The sequence below is a fragment of the Danio rerio genome, chromosome 1 (genome assembly GCF_049306965.1).
Source record: "Danio rerio strain Tuebingen ecotype United States chromosome 1, GRCz12tu, whole genome shotgun sequence".
Classification (NCBI taxonomy): Eukaryota; Metazoa; Chordata; class Actinopteri; order Cypriniformes; family Danionidae; genus Danio; species Danio rerio.
In genome coordinates, this window is record NC_133176.1 from 34045644 (window position 1) to 34066192 (window position 20549).

General features: G+C 35.5%; 1 protein-coding gene across 5 annotated transcripts in view; it reads right to left on the reverse strand.

Moving 5' to 3' along the window:
* igf2bp2b (insulin-like growth factor 2 mRNA binding protein 2b) overlaps window positions 1–20549 on the reverse strand; it is a 69660-nt gene that overhangs the window by 12747 nt on the left and 36364 nt on the right. For 2 of the 5 annotated variants that reach the window (XM_005159949.6, NM_001089374.1), the window contains 5 exon segments: window positions 4653–4959; window positions 2808–2942; window positions 1306–1428; window positions 1039–1174; window positions 367–498 (listed from right to left, as the gene is read on the reverse strand). In XM_005159949.6, coding sequence (XP_005160006.2) covers window positions 367–498; window positions 1039–1174; window positions 1306–1428; window positions 2808–2942; window positions 4653–4834 — 708 coding nt within the window. In that variant the 5' untranslated portion in view covers window positions 4835–4959. 5 annotated transcript variants of the gene reach the window in all.

The window sequence follows — 20549 nt, forward strand, 5'->3', positions numbered from 1 at the left end:
TGGAGATTATGCACTGACATTATCTTCAGCAGGTACAGTGTGAAAACTCTAATGGCGGACAGCTGCTTCTTACTTAGGGCAGTCTATGCTAATGTGGGAGCGTTTTGACCAATGGGTGGAATAAAAGGTGATTATAAAAAACTAGAATTAAGAAAATTTTTCTATTAAAGGCTGGCTATATTCACACAATGTTGCCGCACAGCTGGGTTTAAACCCCTTATAAAACATATTTTTGCATAATAGGTCCCCTTTATGTTTAAATGCAAATTTACACACATGATACACAAACATTCTTTTGTCCAGTCATTCACATCTCAGTGTCCCAATGCAGCAGCTTGTGGCCAGGCTGCACGTGCTGATGCTCACCAGCAGAGGGCTGTAGTTGGCAGGGGTGGACAGAGATCCACGTAGACCTGAGGCAGGAGGGAGAACAGACATGCCAGAGGAGAAGATCCCCAGCGCACTCAGATTTAGGCCAGCCATCATGTTAGTCTGCTGCTAAAATCAGATAGACAGAGACATGTCAATAATAGAGTACAAGTGAGTCTGCAAATGCAATTGAGAGACTTAAATGAATCAGTCTTTTCCAGTTTTACAGGTTTGATCGAGAATCAACTGTGAATCAAACTGTTACCAAATCAGCAAATTAAATGATTGAACTGTTGTACTGAATTAATGCCATTCTGCCAGATTATCTGTCCAGGCAAAACAAGTTTTGCTTTACTAGGATTAAAGAAACAGGATTAAAGCCATTCTCTGGCACTGTTAAACCTGTTCCAGTTAAAATGTAAAGGAATGTGTCTGATGTTTATCAGGCCTCTTGTAGCATAAGTTGCAATTCATGATTCGGATAAATTGTGAAAGCAAAAATATGATGGTAACTAAAGTGTAAATTTCAATAGCTACTTTTTAATACATCTGTTCATCATATAATAAAGCAAGTGTAAACTTTGACAGCAAATTTTGCTGCGCTTTTGCTCATAGCATTTTGATCGAAATGTAGATGAAAAATGAACTCTAAAGTTATGATATACTCACATTAACCGAAGCTACATCATTCTCATGGGCTTCTCTAAGTTTCTTCATGATCTCCCCTTCTGCTTTACAGCACTCCTCTACCCCTCCTCTCACCGAGATGGTACGTTCCTGGTTATAAACGGTCAGGTCTTGTAATCTGCAACAAATGAAGGAAATTACAATTATCAATTGAGGTGAACATTCAATAAATTCAGTAATTGATTCCAGTTCCTATTAAAAATTTTAAACAAAATCTTAGCACCATTAATTTACGAATACCACACTTACGCAGAGATGGTGATCTTGGTCCCAGTATCTTGCTCTATCTTTTTCAGGTTCCTGCCCTCCTTCCCTATGAGTCTGCCAACAAGACTGTTGTGGGCCAAGATCTTCAAAGGAACTTCCTCAACACTGAGAAAAACGTGCACTTAACTTAAAACGACATGAAGTTGATGATCTTGCACATAAGCACATGCTTTTAGAAGGATAACTGCTTTTAGTATACTCAGAGGTGGGCGATATTGAAAAAATCTAGGAAAGTATTGATTCACCGTTTTATCATGATTTGTGATGTTGGTTTGACTAATCTGAAAGTTGTCAGAGCAGTATAGCCAATCTAATTTCTTCTTTTTAAAACAAAAATCACAAGGCAATTAAATATTAAATTAATAAAGAATGGTAATAATGACAAAGATAAAACACGGAACAAAGATTCACATTACATATACACATAATACCAATAAAACAAACTATGTTCTATATTTTTTAAGTTACAGTAGGTGTATTTAGAAGCAGAGTTTAAGAATTGAATTGAATTGAATGAAGAAATTGAAATTAAATTGTTGTTTCATTAATTTTAAAGGGATAGTTGACCCAAAATTCAAATTCTGTCAATATTTACTTACTCTGAACTTGTTTTAAACTTGAAAGAGATCCCTTCTCCTGTAAAACACAAAAGATTTCGAAGAATGTAGGCAACCCAATACTTGCTGGTCCTCATTCACTGTTTGGTCACCCACACTCTTTATCTAGGATATCTACCATTGTGTTCAGCACAAGAAATAAACTATAACATTTTTTGAACATAATCAGAGTAAGCAAAAATTGACAGAATTACAATTTTTGAGACAAATTATCTTTTAATGGCAAGTGGCAGCATGTTAAGTCTATTAGTCTGCTGTCATTTTAAGACCTGCACATATTGTCACACAAGGTCTTACAGCACATGAAATTTAAATATTTCTGTCTTTATGAAAAAATGTACTATCCTGTGAGTTTAATGGTACTACTGAGTTAATATATGTCAATGTATGTCAGGTTGTACAGTTTATTAAGACAGAGGGTTCTAGCAACATATACAACAGGCATTGTAGCACAATACTACAATATTTTTTCAAAATCAGATTGTGGAGACAATTAAATCTGCCTCGACCAAAAAGCAGCACATGATTGCACACCCCTCCTAATGCCATCCAAGATGTAAGTTATATTTTCCTTCAGTACAACAGTTAAAAAAAGGTTTCAATATCTGAAACCATAGTCATTTGTTATTCATAAAATGGAAGTCAATGGCAGTTTGAGAGTTTAAAAAATCACACTCTTTAGGGAACGCAAGATACTCAAACACTGAAGTGAAATGATGAGTCATTTCAACATTATTTGGACCATGGTTTCAGCTGAAACTCTTCTTCAATGTTGTACTAAAAATAATAATTCAGCTAGATTTTGGATGGCCTATAAATGTGAGTTTACTATCAGGAAATGTATTTGTAAAGTGTAAAGTTACTGACATCTTAGTGTCATTGGCCTCTTTTTCCATGATTTCCAAAATCATCCTGCAGGCTTGTGAACAGCCCTCTTTAGAGGAGTGAATAGTGATGGCCTTCTCAGTCGCCCCAGCATTCTCTTTACGATGGATATCTATCCTGAGATAGAGGAAAGAATGACACCACAATTTTGAAGTATAATGTGACTGAAGAGTTAGGTGTCAGAAAACATTAATACCATGCTATACATTTAGCACCCATCATGAAATTCCTGTACATTCATTCATTTTCTTGTCGGCTTAGTCCCTTTATTAATCTGGGGTCGGCACAGCGGAATTAACCGCCAACTTATCCAGCATGTTTTTATGCAGCGGATCCCCTTCCAGCCGCAACCCATCTTTGGGAAACATCCACACACTCATTCATACACACACTTATACACAACGGACAATTTAGCCTACCCAATTCACCTGTACCACATGTCTTTGGACTGTAGGAAAAACCGGAGCACCTGGAGGAAACCCGCAGAAACGCCAACTGAGCTGAGCCGAGGTTTGTACCAGCAACCCAGCGACCTTCTTGCTGTGAGGTGACAGCACTACCTACTGCGCCACGGCGTCGCCGAATTTTTCATTGAGAATGTCAAGCAGCATTGTTAGGATAATGAAGTAGTTAAACAGGTGAAACAGGTCATCTACAGGTGATTTCTTTCCATTGCTTTGTGTTACATATAGCTTTATTTGAACACACGATAACTCAATTTAAACATTGCTTAACGTTTGTACCCGTTTTCGAATGCAAATATTTGCAGATGTTTGCACAACAAATATGATTATTATATTCCACTGGTTAAACTATATGCAGTATAAATGCAATCTATGGTGTTTTCTAATGATGTCTAATGCCTTATAATTTTTTCTATGTAACCAACAGTATATTCACTAATTTGCCAAATCTCTGTACACTGGCAATCATGCATTCTGCATATAATACAAACAGATTAAATTATTTGTATGTACAGTATGGGCCGTCATGCACATAGTACCTATGCTTTTATACAAGTTACACGTTTTATACTATTAGGTTTGTGACACTAAATGTTCCTGAAATAGTCAGATTATGCAAATATTACAGTGCAACCATTTAACTAGTAAAATAATGGTTAAATAAAGATAATATGAGCTCAAGTGGGCAGCATGGTTGCTCATTGGTTAGCACTGTCACCTCACAGCAAAAAGGACGCAGGTTCGAATCCTGGCTGGGCTGATTGGCAATTTTTGGGGGAATTTGCATGTTCTCCCTATGTTCATATGGGTTTTCTCTTTGTCTCTCAGTTTGCCCCAGAGTCCAAAGACATGCAATATAGGTGAACTGAATAAACTAAATTGACCTTAGTGTTTAAGTGTGTGTGTGTATGTGTGTGTGTGTGTGTGTGTGTGCGTGCGTGCGTGCGTGCGTGTGTGTGTGTGTGTGCGTGCGTGCGTGTGTGCGTGCGTGCGTGCGTGTGTGTGTGTGTGTGTGTGTGTGTGTGTGTGTGTGTGTGTGAATGATAGAGTATATGGGTGTTTTCCAGTACTTGGTTGTAGCTAGAAGAGCATTTGCTACGTGAAACATATGACGGAATAGTTGGCGGTTTATTCCTCTGTGGCGACCCTTGAAATAGAGAGTAAGCCGAAGGAAAATTAATGAATGAGCTCAAATGCTGACTCTAACAAAAGTTCTGCTTCCTACTTTTTTTTTCAACTAAACAGAAAAAAATGTGTCAAGTGTAAATGTAAAATGTTTCCAGTCATTAAACTATAATACATGATCAATATCTAAATATTTAAATAAACAAATAAAACAAACTGATTCGAAATACTTTCTTACTTGGACTGTGTTTGCTTGGTAATGTTCTTTATAGTGAGCCCCTCTTTTCCAATGATGGCTCCCACAAACTGAGTAGGTACTAGGATTCTTAGAGGCAGCTCTTGCTGACGCTGCCTGGGCCCCTGGGGGCCTCCCATGGCCCCTGGTTGACCAAACTCTTGCTCCCGACTTCCTGTCACCATTTTAGATGCCCCTCGCGGGACCTGGGGTCTTCCAGCCCCGTCCCTTCCTGCCTCCTTGTCCAGTATGTACGACACACTGAAGGAGTGATTCTCAAAAACTGTGGCCTGTCAACTTGTCAACAGCCCTAGAGAAGAATAAGAGAGAGCGAGAGAGAGAGAGAAAGAGAGAGAATTTGAATTTTACAAAACTTCATTACATCAAATCATATCAAATCAAAAATCAATCACATCACTTTTATTGTCACATCATTGGCAGCACGTGTGCTATGATGAGTGAAAAGCTTAGGTACTGGCTCCAGACAGTACCAAAACAGACAGTGCAAATACAACAGCATACTCCCCCCCAAAAAAACAGGACAATGTAAAATTGACAGTGATTTGTACAATGAATAGGTGTCCACATAGTTGTACGCAATATTGTTTCAAGTATGGATTGGTTAAAGTGTAGTGCATGCTACATATTGATGGTGTGCAGTGAGGGGTATGGAAGAGTCTGTGTGGCGTGTGTTAAGTGTTCATCAGCCTGATAGTCTGAGGGAAGAAGCTTTTCTTTCAGCCGGCTAGTGCGTGATCGGATGCTGTGGAACCGTCTGCCTGAGGGTAGCAGAGAGAAAAGTCTATGGCTTAGGTGGCTGGAGTCGCTGATAATTCTCTTGACTTTCCTCATGCACTGAACCCAATGCAATACAACTATAAATAATTCATTTCAAGTTGTATAAGACCATATGCATTTGAAATAAAAGTAAAAGCAACATTCTTCTCATACATACAGCACATAGCACTGTTACAGCACCAAATGTTTTCAAAAGTATCCTAATCATCAATTTGCTTTTAGTAATTAAAATCAGTCAAAACCCTTGCTTGTACCATACTTGAAATAAAACCACTACATTACGCTCTACGTTGTGTTCAATTTTCTTTCTTCTGCTCATATAAACAGCCATTTTAGCCTGTCGTATTACAAAATTAAACAATTGACAAAGAAATATCTTTTTCTTTACATAAAACCAAGGATAAACATTGCCAAGGGAAAAGTCTCACAGCAACTTGTGAAAAATACTTTATAATACGTAACAATATGTAAACAAGGGACCCAGCCCTACACATTTCACAAAAGCATGAAAAATGATTTCTTTCTCATTACAAAAAAGGGCATTAAGGACCCATTTCTGGGTTTAAAATTAAGAGTGATTCTCAAAACTGTGGCCTGTCAACTTGTCAACAACCCTAGAGAAGAATGAGAGAGAGAGGGAGGAGAGAGAGAGAGAAAGAGCAAGAGAGAGAGAAAACGATTAATTAATTCCTAGAAAATGACATACTTTGGATAGGCGTCAAAAAACACCAGTAACAAGGAAGTGGTTATAAATTGGCTTTAAATATTGTGTTACTATAAAGGATTATGCAAATAAGAATAAGTATGTAAGAATAAATTTTAACAGTTGCTATTATTCTAATAAATTTCTCACATTTTGTACATTTTAAATCACATTGCTGTGACGGACTCATCAGTAGGGCTGGGCAAAATGTACTGTAGTATTTCACAACTGACATTCATTCATGTTCCTCATTCTAAACTGAATTTGCCACACCCTGCAGACTGGCTTGTGATTGAAATTGAATAACCAGCAAAAGATATTGGGATTCAAATAAAGTCGCAAAATAGGAGAATTTTACATAGTTTACATAGTTGAATGACCAGTATTTTTAACTAATTATACTTCTTTAAAATGTATTTAATTATAAACAAGTGTGTTTGTATGTGAAGCCAATATTATTCATTCATTCATTTTCTTTTCAGCTTAGTCACTTTATTAATCTGGTGTCGCCACAGAGGAATTAACTGCAAATTTGTCCAGCGTATGTTTTTTATGCAGTGGATGCCCTTCTAGCTGCAACCCATCACTGGGAAAAAGCCAAGATTACAAAACAGAAATTACCCTATTTTGGCCATGTCATGCGTAGCAATTCATCAGAGAAGGCATTCGTGCTGGAAATGGTCAGTGGAAAGCCTCCCAAGAACTTGTTGGTTTGATACTGTCAAATATGATGCCAACATGAGCATGCACAAACTCAAAGAAGATTGACAGAACTGTGTGGAGTTGAATAATCCATAGAATGACAAAAAATCGACCCCGATTGAACAGATAATTGATTAATTGATTGATCGATTGTATTTGCATGTATAGTGTTACTGATATAGAGAATATTTAGCTGGATTAGGCATAAAAACACAAAATATACCTTTAAAAAATAAAAAAATAAATATTATTAAAAATTAATTAAATTAAATTAAATTAAGGTGACGCGGTGGCGCAGTAGGTAGTGCTGTTGCCTCACAGCAAGAAGGTCGCTGGTTCGAGTCAGTTGACATTTCTGTGTTTTCTCCGGGCACTCCGCAAGTCCAAAGACATGCAGTAAAGGTGAATTGGTGTGTGTGAATAAGTGTGGATGTTTCCCAGTGATAGGTTGCAGCTGGAAGGGCATCCACTGCATAAAAACATGCTGGATAAATTGGGGGTTCATTCCGCTGTGGCGACCCCACATTAATAAAGGGACTAAGCCGAAAAGAAAATGAACTGAATTAAATTGAATTTAATTTTAAATAATTTTTTTTTTTTTTTGTACTTTATGTAGTAACTGTTACAACTTTCTAAACAAACAAACTGGTTAAACATTTGAATGGGCAAGTATGAATGTATAAACCAACAAAAATAAAATATATAATTTATGATAACACGTTTATGCATAGGTTATAATAAAAATATTTAATAGGCTTACAATAAAAAAAAGACTGCTGCTGGTTTAAACTACCTGTTTAAAATGAACTGAAACAACACAATTCTTGTAATTTCTTTGGGCGATTTATTTGTTATATTTCAGTCTACTTTAATTTGGAAAGCATTAATTTAACTTAGGCATTTTGTTTTGAAATAACATGAAGGAATTGTTGGTCCAACTACCTGGTTAGGGGATTTGTAGTTCCCATCATGCTTTGTGTGGGATTAATGTAAGAAAGGAAAATATTGACAATAAAAGTAATCTTAGGTGTTTTAAGTTAATAAAAAGACTTGTTAAAGTTGAATCTTCACTTTAGTTTGAAGACTTAGAAGATTTTCATGTAATGCTTCGAGTTTCGAGATTGTCACCTTGCAAAAGCACCCATGTTTTGGGTGTTGGCAGCTTAATTAGCAAAAATGCAGTTGCTTTGCTCTGTGAGATCAGTCTCGATCAACTGTACATGTAACTCATGACATTGGCTGAAAAAGGGCTCTTTTATGTCATTTAAAATAACTTTAAATAATACTATAAGAGACTGAAATGTACGGCACATAATAGACATACATAATATTATCATACCTTTGAGTTTAAGTTAAATGAAAATACAAATGTATTTAAACTTTTATTTGATAAAATCAAGTTGGACTAACTCAATTGCATTTAGTTTTGTATATACTGTATGTATGCGTGTGTGTGTGTGTGTGTGTGTGTGTGTGTGTGTGTATATATATATACATACAGTTGAATTCAGAATTATTAGCCCTCCTGTTATTTTTTTCCCCCAATTTCTGTATTTTTGTTTAACGCAGAGAAGATTTTTTTCAACACATTTCTAAACATCATAGTTTTAATAACTCATTTCTAATAACTGATTTATTTTATCTTTGCCATGATGACAATAAATAATATTTGACTATAGATATTTTTTCAAGACACTTCTATACAGCTTAAAGTGACATTTAAAGGCTTAACATGGTTAATTAGGTTAACTAGGCAGGTTAAGGTAATTAGGCAAGTTATTGTATAACGATGCTTTGTTCTGTAGACTGTCGATAAAAAATTTGCTTAAAGGGGCTAATAATTTTGATCTTAAAATGGTTCATAAAAAATTAAAAACGGCTTTTATTATAGCCAACATAAAACAAAGAAGACTTTTTCCAGAAGAAATTACCTCAATCATTTTTGGTGATGCAATATATATCGTCTTTACATAAATACCAATTCTAGCAACATTTTAGCTGATTTTTGCAACATCTCTATGTCTGTTGGAGGGATCAGTGTCAGTATGGTTAAAATACACTGTAGTATTTTTTTATAAATTACTAAAGTATATGTTTATGTGGGTGTCTGACAGCTGAAAATAGATCTAGTACAGATTTCGCAGCCTCTGTTACTTTTACCTTGCAATTTTTAAAAGTATATTTCTTATTCTTTATTTAGGATATGCATTTTCACATTATGATTCCAGTGCCTGATTATTAAATTGTTAAAATGACTTAAATTAAATGAATATTCTTAAGAATAAAATATTATGTGTTCTTTGGAAGAGTGTACATGCACTATGATGATATTTTATTGTCTTTCAATCATTATAAAATGTGTGGCATAAAATGGCCTTAAAATGACAATTATATAATTTATGGCAATATATTTTGGTGCACTATATCATACAACAAAAAATAGATATCGTGACAGGCTTAATATTTAATGTAATAAGGTTGACTTGATACAATAATTTCAGTAATACAATAATACATTTTTAATGGTACTTTTATATTATATTAGTTTATATTTACTTGCTCACATGAAATTTAGGAAATTGACTACAATTGAATTATCATGTCAGTTCAACTCTGAATAGTGCACTGTCCTGCTTACAACAAATGCTGGTACAATTACTGAGCGCCGGTCTGTCGCCCAATGACAGGAAATATAAATCAGACAACTCACAACACACACATAACCACCCATTGGGATAGACCTCCCTGAGATCAAAGCTCCAAAATAAGATCCCTGGAGACCAGAAATCCTCCAAAACCGTAAACACTTCTTCCGCCACAAGCATACATATTAAGATACAACAACCAAAGCACTGCAGACAGTCAAAACCACTTTTTACAACAGCCACCAAAATCTGATGACAGCTTGACTGATCGATTCTGACTAATACAGCCATATAAATACAAACAGATTTGTTAAACTATTATCTACAGTGTCCCACAGGGAGAAAATCCTCAAGTTTACTGATGTGGAACGACTTTAAAAATCTAAATTAGTTAGCAGGGAGATTTGATGATTCAGAAGAAGACATTTGTGGCTTAAAGGGTTTGAACGTGTCTGTGTTAGCCATATGAGACATGTTGAAGAGAGGGTTAGACACTAGCTGCCAAAAACAGAACTGGTCCAACACGTACACAACAAACATGTGTATGATACACAAACCTGTATCATACACATGCATACACACATGTACTGTATACGGCTGCACAACATATCGTTTTAGCATTGATTTAGGAATGTATGCATCTGCAATAGTCCTGTCGCTGAGTCTGGATTAAAGTTAATCAGGTGCCAAAGTTCTAAACTGTAGTATTTGTAACTTTAATAAGATAGATTTTGAGTTATTTATGCAAAGAAGTAGTCTATCCATGGTTTTTACATTTGATTTTACAGATTAGGGCTGCGCGATATAGAAATAATTATATTATAATTATATTAATAAGTATATTATGATATAGGAAAAATTCAACATTGTAATTTTCAGTTTTTCTGCGATATATATTGTGATATTCTTTGTTATACGTGAAGCTGGCCGGAATGTGTAAAAAAAAAAAAGTTGTTATATGGACAAGTCTAAAATGGCTTGTTCCAAAGAGCCGACCCCGCAACCATAAAGGACTAAGGCCAAAAAAGAAGAAGAAGATACTTTGTTATATGTGGAAATAATTTTTGGTCACACTTTATTTTAAGGTTCAGCGCGTGTTTTTCGGTGTCCATGTTAACACATTAGAGCTTTCATTTCGCATGCAGAAGCAGCGCGTCAGCGCGAGCGTCACTGAAGCAGCAGTACTGCGATAGTTTCGGCACTGGGTCTATTTTTTCTCAAGTGACAGTGCATTGATAATGACCAAAACTCACGGAATGACAGTACAAAGTAGCAATTTTACCCAATAAATGCATCAATAATATCTACTGACTTCTATATAGTCAATCAAATGAACTTTAACGATTAAAAACTGCAACAAATATTTATTCAGGCCCGAACTACAAAACCAAATGCAAAACAACTCTAGTTTTAGTGTTGCTTAGTAAGTTGCACACTAGTTTGATCATGTATTAGTATTATTATAACTATATTGTATAAATATTATTATAATATAGGCCTACAACATCCTGACAATCAAAAACCAATTGACATGATATCACAGGTGATTGTCTTCTGAGTCTGAGTGCACCAGACATGAACGACTCCCCTCATAGTCCTGTAGGATCTAAATAATTTATAAAATATAAACCTGCAGGTTAAGGAAACAGCATAGGAGGAAGTTGCCGCTAGTCTTGGTCCAGATGAAAAGTAAAAAAAAAAATTGTATTTATAGATCGATAGGAAACTAGATAGAATTGCCAGAGATAGATTGATCTGTGCAGTAGCTCCCAGCTGCTTTTGTTCTCCATATGCGCAGCGCATGAGCTGCGCATGCACTGCTTGTGCTTACGTTGTAAAACAGGTGTAATTTGCTTCTTATTAATAGTTATTATGGTAGTAGTCTAGTTATTGGAGTCACGGAAGTAGACACTGACAACAGAGTTGCGGATCCAAATGCTGGATTTATTACACAGAGAACGATCAGGCAGGCAATGGTCACAAACAGGGGCAAATGGTAACATACAGGCAAATCTAAAAGAGTGACAGGTGAGTGGTCAATCTGGGCAGCAAGCAACATAAAACAAACAAACAAAGCAAAGTTTGGTACACAGCAATGCAAAATTCATCATAATGTTCACTAGACAGCTTACAAGATTCAACAAAGTGTGTTTGAGAGGTGTATAAATAGTGTGTGTGATTAGTCCTGGACAGCTTTAGCTGAGTCTGTTTGCAATCATGGGGGATCTAGGCCAGGTGTGTGGGTGAAGTATATGATGGGATTTGTAATGCAGTTGAATGTAAGTGTTGTCCAGCAGCCTGCAAGAGCAACACTGCTGGTGATTATAACAATTGGGTAGGATTAGGGATGTAAAATAATATCAAACAGAACATGTGCTTTAAAAGTACTAATAAGCAGCCGATATCTTAATAACATGCGTGTTAATAAGCAAGTAGTTAATAGTGAAAATTGGTCTCTAAAACGTACCAAATGTATTAATTTTAATTGACTGGGAGGATTCTGTAGGAAAGTGAATCATGCATAACATGTAATAAACAAACTACAACAAATAAAAACGCAATAAAGCAAAGATAAAAGTGAATTTAACAGTGCATTAATTATGTATATGTAAATATAAAATTACACTGCAAACTCAACTTAACATTGCATACCTTTGCAATGTGACTATTTCAGATGCACACATTGCAATATTGAAGCTAAAATGATACACTTGAAGAAAATGAGTTTGCGATACTTTATCTTCTGTAATATATTTTGGATACATACAAATTCACTTGAATAGCCTTTTTTAAAAATAATTCATAATTCTTGTTTGATTAGAATCATTCTTCATAACACAATCAAATTGCAAGCATAGATAAAGACAAAAGAGCAAAGATGCAAATAAAATAAACAGTGCTTTTCTGAGAAGTTCTATAGTACTCAGATACACAACTTGAATAATTAAATTAAATTGTGTAGTCTTTAACGTATAAATAATTATATATAGATAAATTTGGCAATTTAAAAATGTTAGAATTTCTTGTCCTTTTAAGCTCTTTAAGCTTTAAATACAGGTCTAAAAACATACAAATAATAAACTTACTACATAATGAATAAACTTCGTAATAAAAAAACTATTGTACCTGATCAACTACAATCATAACTCAACATTGCGCATGCTACAGTGTGATTATTTATATGTCTACATTGTGATTTTGATGCTGAAATAATATATTGTGCAGCTCAAGTAGATTCTATAGCTAAATACTATTAGACTCCCCAGAAAACCATTAAGCATTTTCCTTTTATCTTTGCTCTAAGCATGTAACTTGCTTATATATTTTATGCATGATTTTCACCAGTACAGAACCATCCAGATCAATCTAACTTAATGGATGCAATCCAAACAGAGCAATCCAACTTATCAGGTGAAACTGTATTCACATCGCAATCTATAATAGCAGAAAATCTAAATATCACAATGTCAGATTTTCCAAATATTGTGCATTTCGAAATGTAGGTATGATTTATAATGGGGTATGTTCTCAGAAGTTAACTTCCCCTTGCAAACCTGTATCATACACGTCATCCAAATTTGTGTGATTTGTCAGCATGAAATCCGGTTTCAAGGTTTAACACAGTTTGAAAAATTTGAGGTTTTAAAACCACTAAAACATTTGAACTGTTTCAAGGTGCATGTAAGTTATTGGTGTTTTGTTGTCGAGGACTATCATTTTTTAGGGTATCTTCAGCAGCAAAGGAGCATCCACATCAAAAGTTACTGGTCAGCCATCGATGGAGCAAACATTTAAAAATAAATTGCTTATACACCAACATCCTAGCCAAACCATAGACCTGAACAATTCAGTTGCTTATTTATATCAACAGAAAACAAAGATGAATAAAGATATAATGACAAAAGTTGCAATTTTTACCCAGACATTTAAACAAGGACATATTTTAGAGCAGTAATCACAATAGTGTGAAACAATGATAATTTTTCCAAAGTTATCATACTGTCAGAATTATACCAGGCCAGCTCATGCCTAATGTCATTAACTTATTTGCGCGTGCATACACACACACACACACACACACACACGCACACGCACACGCACACACATGCTAAACATATGTATTTAATGCCGCTAGTAAACACTTGAAGAATCAGTTGTAAATTAGGTCAATGGAGTTGTTGTTCTCTGACTACTTGCAGCTTTCTGCTGCAGACCTGCTGTGGCTAAAAGGGCTGAAGTGATAGATTGCTTCAGTTATTATAAATGAAGTTATCTTTGCTTATTTTCTTCAACCTAGTCATAATTTACATGTTCATTTCAGCATGAATCTTAAAAGAATGCATACTGCTAAACAGTGTACTAGACCTAACAATGTAGCTTTAATCTGGATATTCAGATGTAAAATGTTTGTTGTAAAACATTTTATATGATGATTACTTTGAAAAACAGAATATATAGATTATAAACACTCATTTAGGGCGACATTGTGGCCCTGTGGTTAGCACTGTCACTTCACACCAAGAAGGTCACTGGTTAGAGTCCCTGTTGGGTCAGTTGGCATTTCTGTGTGGAGTTTGCATGTTCTCCCAGTATTCGAATGGGTTTCCTCTGGGTGCTCTGGTTTCCCCAACAGTCCACAGACATGCGAGTGAATTAAATAAACTAAACTGGCTGCAGTGTATGGGTGTTTCCCAGTACTGGGTTACAGCTGGAAGGACATCCGCTGTGTAAAACATATGCTGGATAAGTTGGCAGTTCATTTTACTGTGGCGACCCCTGATGAATAAAGGGACTAAGCCAAAGGAATTAATAAACACTCATTCAGACATACCACAAACCATCCCTAGCAATTCTGATAAACATTAGAAAAAGAACAAAAGCACTAAACTACAAATTCTTACAATTCGGTTTGGTTTTAAATTACATAAACTGGAAAATATAATCATATAACACTGCATACTATACATAATCTTCACTGTATAAATTAAATAAATGTACTGAGCTAGCTATTTCCATGATCACCAGCAATCTAGGCTTTTCCGATTGCTGGAAAACATACATTATCAGCCGGACTACAATTCTGCCACCATATGAACTACAACATCCTTCAGGCACCACACACAGACACCTGTTCTGGTTTACCTTTGATTGCACACACACAACTGGAAGCTTCTCAAGAACTGACCACTCAAACTATATGAACTGCTCAGTTTGACACTCACATTGCAGAGTCTTATTGCTAAATACCCTGTAACATCGCAAAGCGTTTTCTGTTTAGTCTTTCCATTTTTTGAGCCTCTCATTGTATTATTGTTTATAATTATCTGCCTGCTGCCTGTATCACCAATTTGCCTGTTTTCTGACTACACTTCCGGGTTTTCCTGTATGTTACAGTTGATCCTGATTGTGACCATTGCCTGCCTAACCATTCTCTGTGTATACTAAAGTACTGCATAAAGATCCTCAACTCCGTTGTCCAGCGCCCCGGTGTTACAGCTATTCAATCAAGAGCAGAGTGATTTCATTATTTTTTGTTGTTTGGTTAATACTAAAAACGAAGAATGAATAAGATGTTTTACTTTAAGACGTGGCACAATGTGAAAGTTACAGACAGTACTATTTCCCAAATGTTTACATTCCAAGGCAAAACTGATTGAATGCTCATCAAGTTAAACTGGTGGGCATAATTATTGGTCATAACTGAGTCATACCACTGAAAAGACTTAATTTGCTCATGGACATGCATTGACATGCACAGAGCCAGTTCAGAGAGTAATTAAAAAAGGGCAAAACACTATTTTTTTTTATTTTAATTAAAAAACGGACAATCACAATATCCATATCCAAGTGCATTGAACCGTGAAGGTCATACAGAAGAGTTCAATATTACTGAGTATTGCAGAATCCCTAACACAAGCCAACAACTACAAGACTGCCAGCTCTGTTAAAGTCTGAACAGTAGGTGAGATTTACTTTAATACAAAAGGATGAGCCAATAAAGCTACACATTGACACAAATTTGTTCAGAGTAGGGTTGTGTGTACAATATGTGTCAGTCAGTTGAAATAAGGATAAACAACAAGACTCACTATCAATCGCCAGTGACTGCAACAGAGTGACATAACAGCACTTGCAGGCCAAATGACATCACCAGCTATAAGAAGATCAGTAGGACACATCACCTCCACTAATGGGGTCAGATAAGTGTCAGTTACAGTTCTGACATCACCTTTGACTCTGAGTTTGGGTCACATCACAATTCACACTGCAAAGAGTGCTAAAATGCATCTGTAACAACTTTACTGATCAGTTTCTTCCCAAGATAAGCCTTAAAACACTATTGTAAGTCTAAGCTGTGGTATTTAGATTGATTCAACCATAATAAATAATATTTTGTATTTGGATTGGATATCGGTTCGATACCGCATTTTTTGCTGGAACTGGTATCACCCAGCTGGCACTGATCCAAATCCGATCTAGCACGTGCGCTACATTTTGTGTAATTTATAACCAACAAATGCCATGAATGTAGTATATAACAAGGCACTGAAAAATGTGTCATGCAGGCCTACCATATGCCAAATCTTCTGAGGCCAATCTATAGTTTTAAGTGAAGCATTAAGCAGTTTTAAGCGTGAATATTCACATGGTTAAATTCATGTTTAGTTCAGCGCTTCCCGCCACTGTGCCTGTCAATCATTCTCCATTCATTCACTATTCAAACTGCGGGCCCTATCATACACCCGACGCAATGTGGCACAAGGTGCGACGCAATAGTTGTTTGCCAGTTTCAGCTTGCCGCAAGAGTCGTTTTGATGTTTTGCGCCACGCTGTTTAAATAGCAAATGCATTTGCGCTCATATGTGCACCCATAGGCGTTCTGGTCTAAAAAAGACGCAGTTGCATTGCTGCACGTTGCTATTTTGAGACACTATAATAGATTTTTAAATAGGATATAAATATTAAGGATTAAAATATTACAAAAAGTATTTTATTTTCTAGCCTACATCAATTTAAATACCACTACCTTCATGCCTTCTTCATCTCGGGAGCCTTTTTCAGTTCATTCATAACAATTTGCTTTTGTATAATGTTATCATTATTAGCAGTATTATTTATTATATCCATATTTATATTTGTTTTATTAAAAACAAGCTTAGATTTGCCCACCTGTCAGGTTTCAGACCATATGGGGCACAGCATGTGTATTTAGATATAACTCAGATTTTTGACCACACTTCGTTGTTATTGTTCATTAATTAGTTTGCTGGAAATTAGAACTGAATTTAGAAATAGTTTTGAAACAAATCTTTGCACTTAACAAACAAAATTAATTATTTATAGGCTAATTGATGTCTCTGTGTACAAGGATTCCCTTTCCACGAGAGCGAAAGTAAAAGTAGATTATGATATACCTTATCTCTCAAATAAAAAATAGCAAAAAAGTAAATAGCAAATGCGCTTATGACGCGACGCAACTGGCTCTTAAAGGGAATGGGAGATGAGACTGACTGGTTTATTCTCAAAACACACCTATAACTCATTAAGAAAATAAGCTCAACCCTTTTAGATCATGCCCCATGGCGCAAAGCGGATTTTTCCGTTCTTATAATAGCAAAAGTGGATTCTGACACACCCTGAAAGCGTTTGCGCCCTGTGCTTTGCACTTTGCTCATGGATCGTCAAAATAGAGCCCTGCATGTCACGTTCATGACAACTCAAAAAACTCCACAAGACTATTTGTTCCTGTTAGATTTAATAATCAGTGAAGAAATGCATTTAGCTCTGCAATAAACGGGTTCATTTAGACCCGTAACTTAGAGTTTATTGCTATTTCTACATCATGTTGCGCTGTGTCTGTCAGCAGATCACATTCGCAACACTGGAGTGGGTTATTACCTGCTCTTCACACACAAAGAAGGCCTACCTGAAAGTTTAAATAGAAAAGGCTCAATCATACATTAGACAGATCCTCAACACACTGATTTGTCCCCTTTGTGCTGCTGTTTGAAAGTGTCAGCAGGTACCGGAGGGCTGCCCGCTGTGTCTCAGTGATGCATCAAGCGCACCGGCTGTGCAAAAGCGACATGCATCGTTTCGTAAAATTATTCTCATTAAGAGTTTATGTTCTCTCTTCCTTCCAACTGAGTTTATTCTTTCAAGCTAAATATGTTAAGTGCTGCTAATAGTTTGTAAAAGCCTGGATCATTGTGGTCAAAGTAGTTGATTAAATTAATAAAAGTTAAGTTTTTTAGTAACAGAAAATTATTTAGCCTAATATAGGCTACTTCTCATTTTATTTATATTAATATTTTATTTAACAGACCAGTTTGTCAGTTTGTGCCCTGAAACATATAAGTGGACCTTGTTTTAAACTTCACCTCAAATATTCGTATTTATTTTGTGGATAACTGACCAACAAACATACACTGAAATAACCAACAAATTATACCAAATGAAATTTGTTTGGATCTGTATCAATCGATACTCAGAATTTAGATATCAAGATCGGATTGGTTCCAAAAAAATGGTATCGGTGCATCCCTAATTAAAAGTATTTTTCTAAACATGCTTTCTGTAAGAAAACATTACATTGATCAAAACAACCGGAAAATAAGGTATAGTGCTGAAAACAATTAGTATATTTCAAATAAACTCTGTTCATCAGATGAAAAAGAAAAGAAGAACAGTTTGCACAAACTGTTAGAATTTGTTTAAAAATAATAATGTATTTGCCCTTACAGAAACAAATTACATTTTAAAATCTGTTAAAATAGAAACAGTTTTAGCTATTTAAGACGTAATATTCTACACTATTACTGTTTTTGTATATTTTTGATCAAACAAGCTTTGGTGTGGTTAAAACTTTCAGTTACCAGCCCCAAATTTACATATCAATCAATCAATCAATCAATCAATCAATAAAAATGTAGTATTATTAATATAATAAATAACACTATTAAAGGGGTGGTTTAGAGTGTATTTTTAAGGCTTGGTTATTTTTATGGGATGCAAAGCAATGTGTGCTCATGCTTCATTTGTAAAACATCTCGTTATTTTTTCATATATCTTACTTTAATTATATACCACTCGGCTGACATGAAAACGAAATCATATTTCCTAGTTCCTCTGAAGGCCAGCCCTCAAAAAGCTAACATAACTGTAATGTGCTGTGATTCGCGGATCGGCTCCATGTCACCAGGAAGCATAAAGCATGCAAATCACCATTGTGTAAACACTGTCAGTTGGCGTAACTATTAGCTGCAGCAGTTTGAGCCTGAATCAGACAGAAAATGAAGAGAACATAGCTGAACCTAATGCCAGCTCTCTAAAATATTCGGGTTGTAGGCATGTGTATTGTTAGTAATATAAAACATATCTTTTGCGAGTTCATTATTTGAGATGTAGAACGCAGGAAAAGCAGTCGCTTAGAGAGACACTGCAGCGCTGCTGAAGACTGTGGCTGTTTACATGGGTTTTTACAGATAAATATTAATTGGTATAGCTTAATTGTTAAAGGTGCCCAGCAGCATTTCCCCTTGTTTATGTCCTTGCTACAACATACCATTAACGCTAGAAACTCTGCATGTATCAAAGGTTGTAACTATTCCTTCTTTGAGAGGTTTTTAGCCGAATCCAGCACTTTTGTATAACTCTCTAGAACAAAATGAAAATTAAATTGTAAGCACTTCTCTCTTTGTGTCCTTTGGAAGCCCAAATACAGAAACAGAACAAGCTCTGTGGAAATAGCAGTGTTTGGATGACATTTTAGCTTTCTCTGCTATAACATTACAGCGCCTCAGGCCAAGCCCCTTCACTGCACGAGATGTATGCGCATAACCTAAAGGGTTTTTGACTTCATTAACCCCGATGTATTGTTTTGTTGTCCTCAAACTACGTTCACTGTAGGCTTTGCTAAGCTAACTCTGTATAGCCAATGTCTCCCTTTGCATTAAACTTTGAGTGACAGTACCATTCAGAGATGTTGTTTATGTTCACACAGCTACATTACACATCAGCTAAAGTAATAAATGAATAAAAAATAATAATAGTAAATAAAATAACATACTTTTAATGTATATATACATTATATGTAATACAATCTATACGCTCTCAGAAATAAAGGTATGCAAGCTGTCACTGGGGTTGTACCTTTTCAAATAGTACAAATTTGTACCTTAAAGGTCTATATTAACACCTCAAGGGTACATATTAGTACCTAAAAAGCACAAAAGTATTGCTTTTAAATTTTGTAGGTACTAATATACTTTTGAGGTACCAATATGGTACTAATGTGTACCTTTTGAAAAGGTACCACCCCAGTGACAGCTTGTGTGCCTTTCTTTCTGACAGTGAACAAATTGCCACAATCACATCATTTTACTACCTACAAACTGATATGTCAATAGTTATTATAAATTATATTGTTTAGCCTAGTTGTTTTTGTCAGGATAAGTCATTGTAACCTATTTTTGAAATCAAATTTGCAGTCACACAGTAATGGCTGTGAAACAGGGTAATAAGGATAAGGATAAATAACAATATTTTAAACAATAATCCAATTTTAATCTACTTCCGTCCATAAAGATTTTGGGATTTTTGTAAATCATCCATCTGTACAATATGTTACAATTACTTTCTCTTTCACTTATACACTTATAACCAATATTGACTCTTTCTTTGTATATAAATAAGTTTTCATATTTAATGTGAGTTTGACCCTTTGACCATTGGAAATAATAATAGATTGATTCATTTACCTTACAGTGTGCTCATCTTGCTGACACGGATACAAACATTAACTGTGCTAACTAAACAAACTGCCAGAGAGATCACCTTCACACTACACCCTGCTCTTCCAGTTCTGCAGACATGCTGAGACTTCTGTCAAATTCCACTATTTTAAATACACATTAGTGACACACCTCTTTACAGAAAAAAGACAGAGATGGTACACTCACAGAACATAGCAACAGGACAATCCGGACACCCCTCAGACAGACACCACAATGATTTAACAGTAGTTCCACGTCATTTCTTGGTGTCACCAAT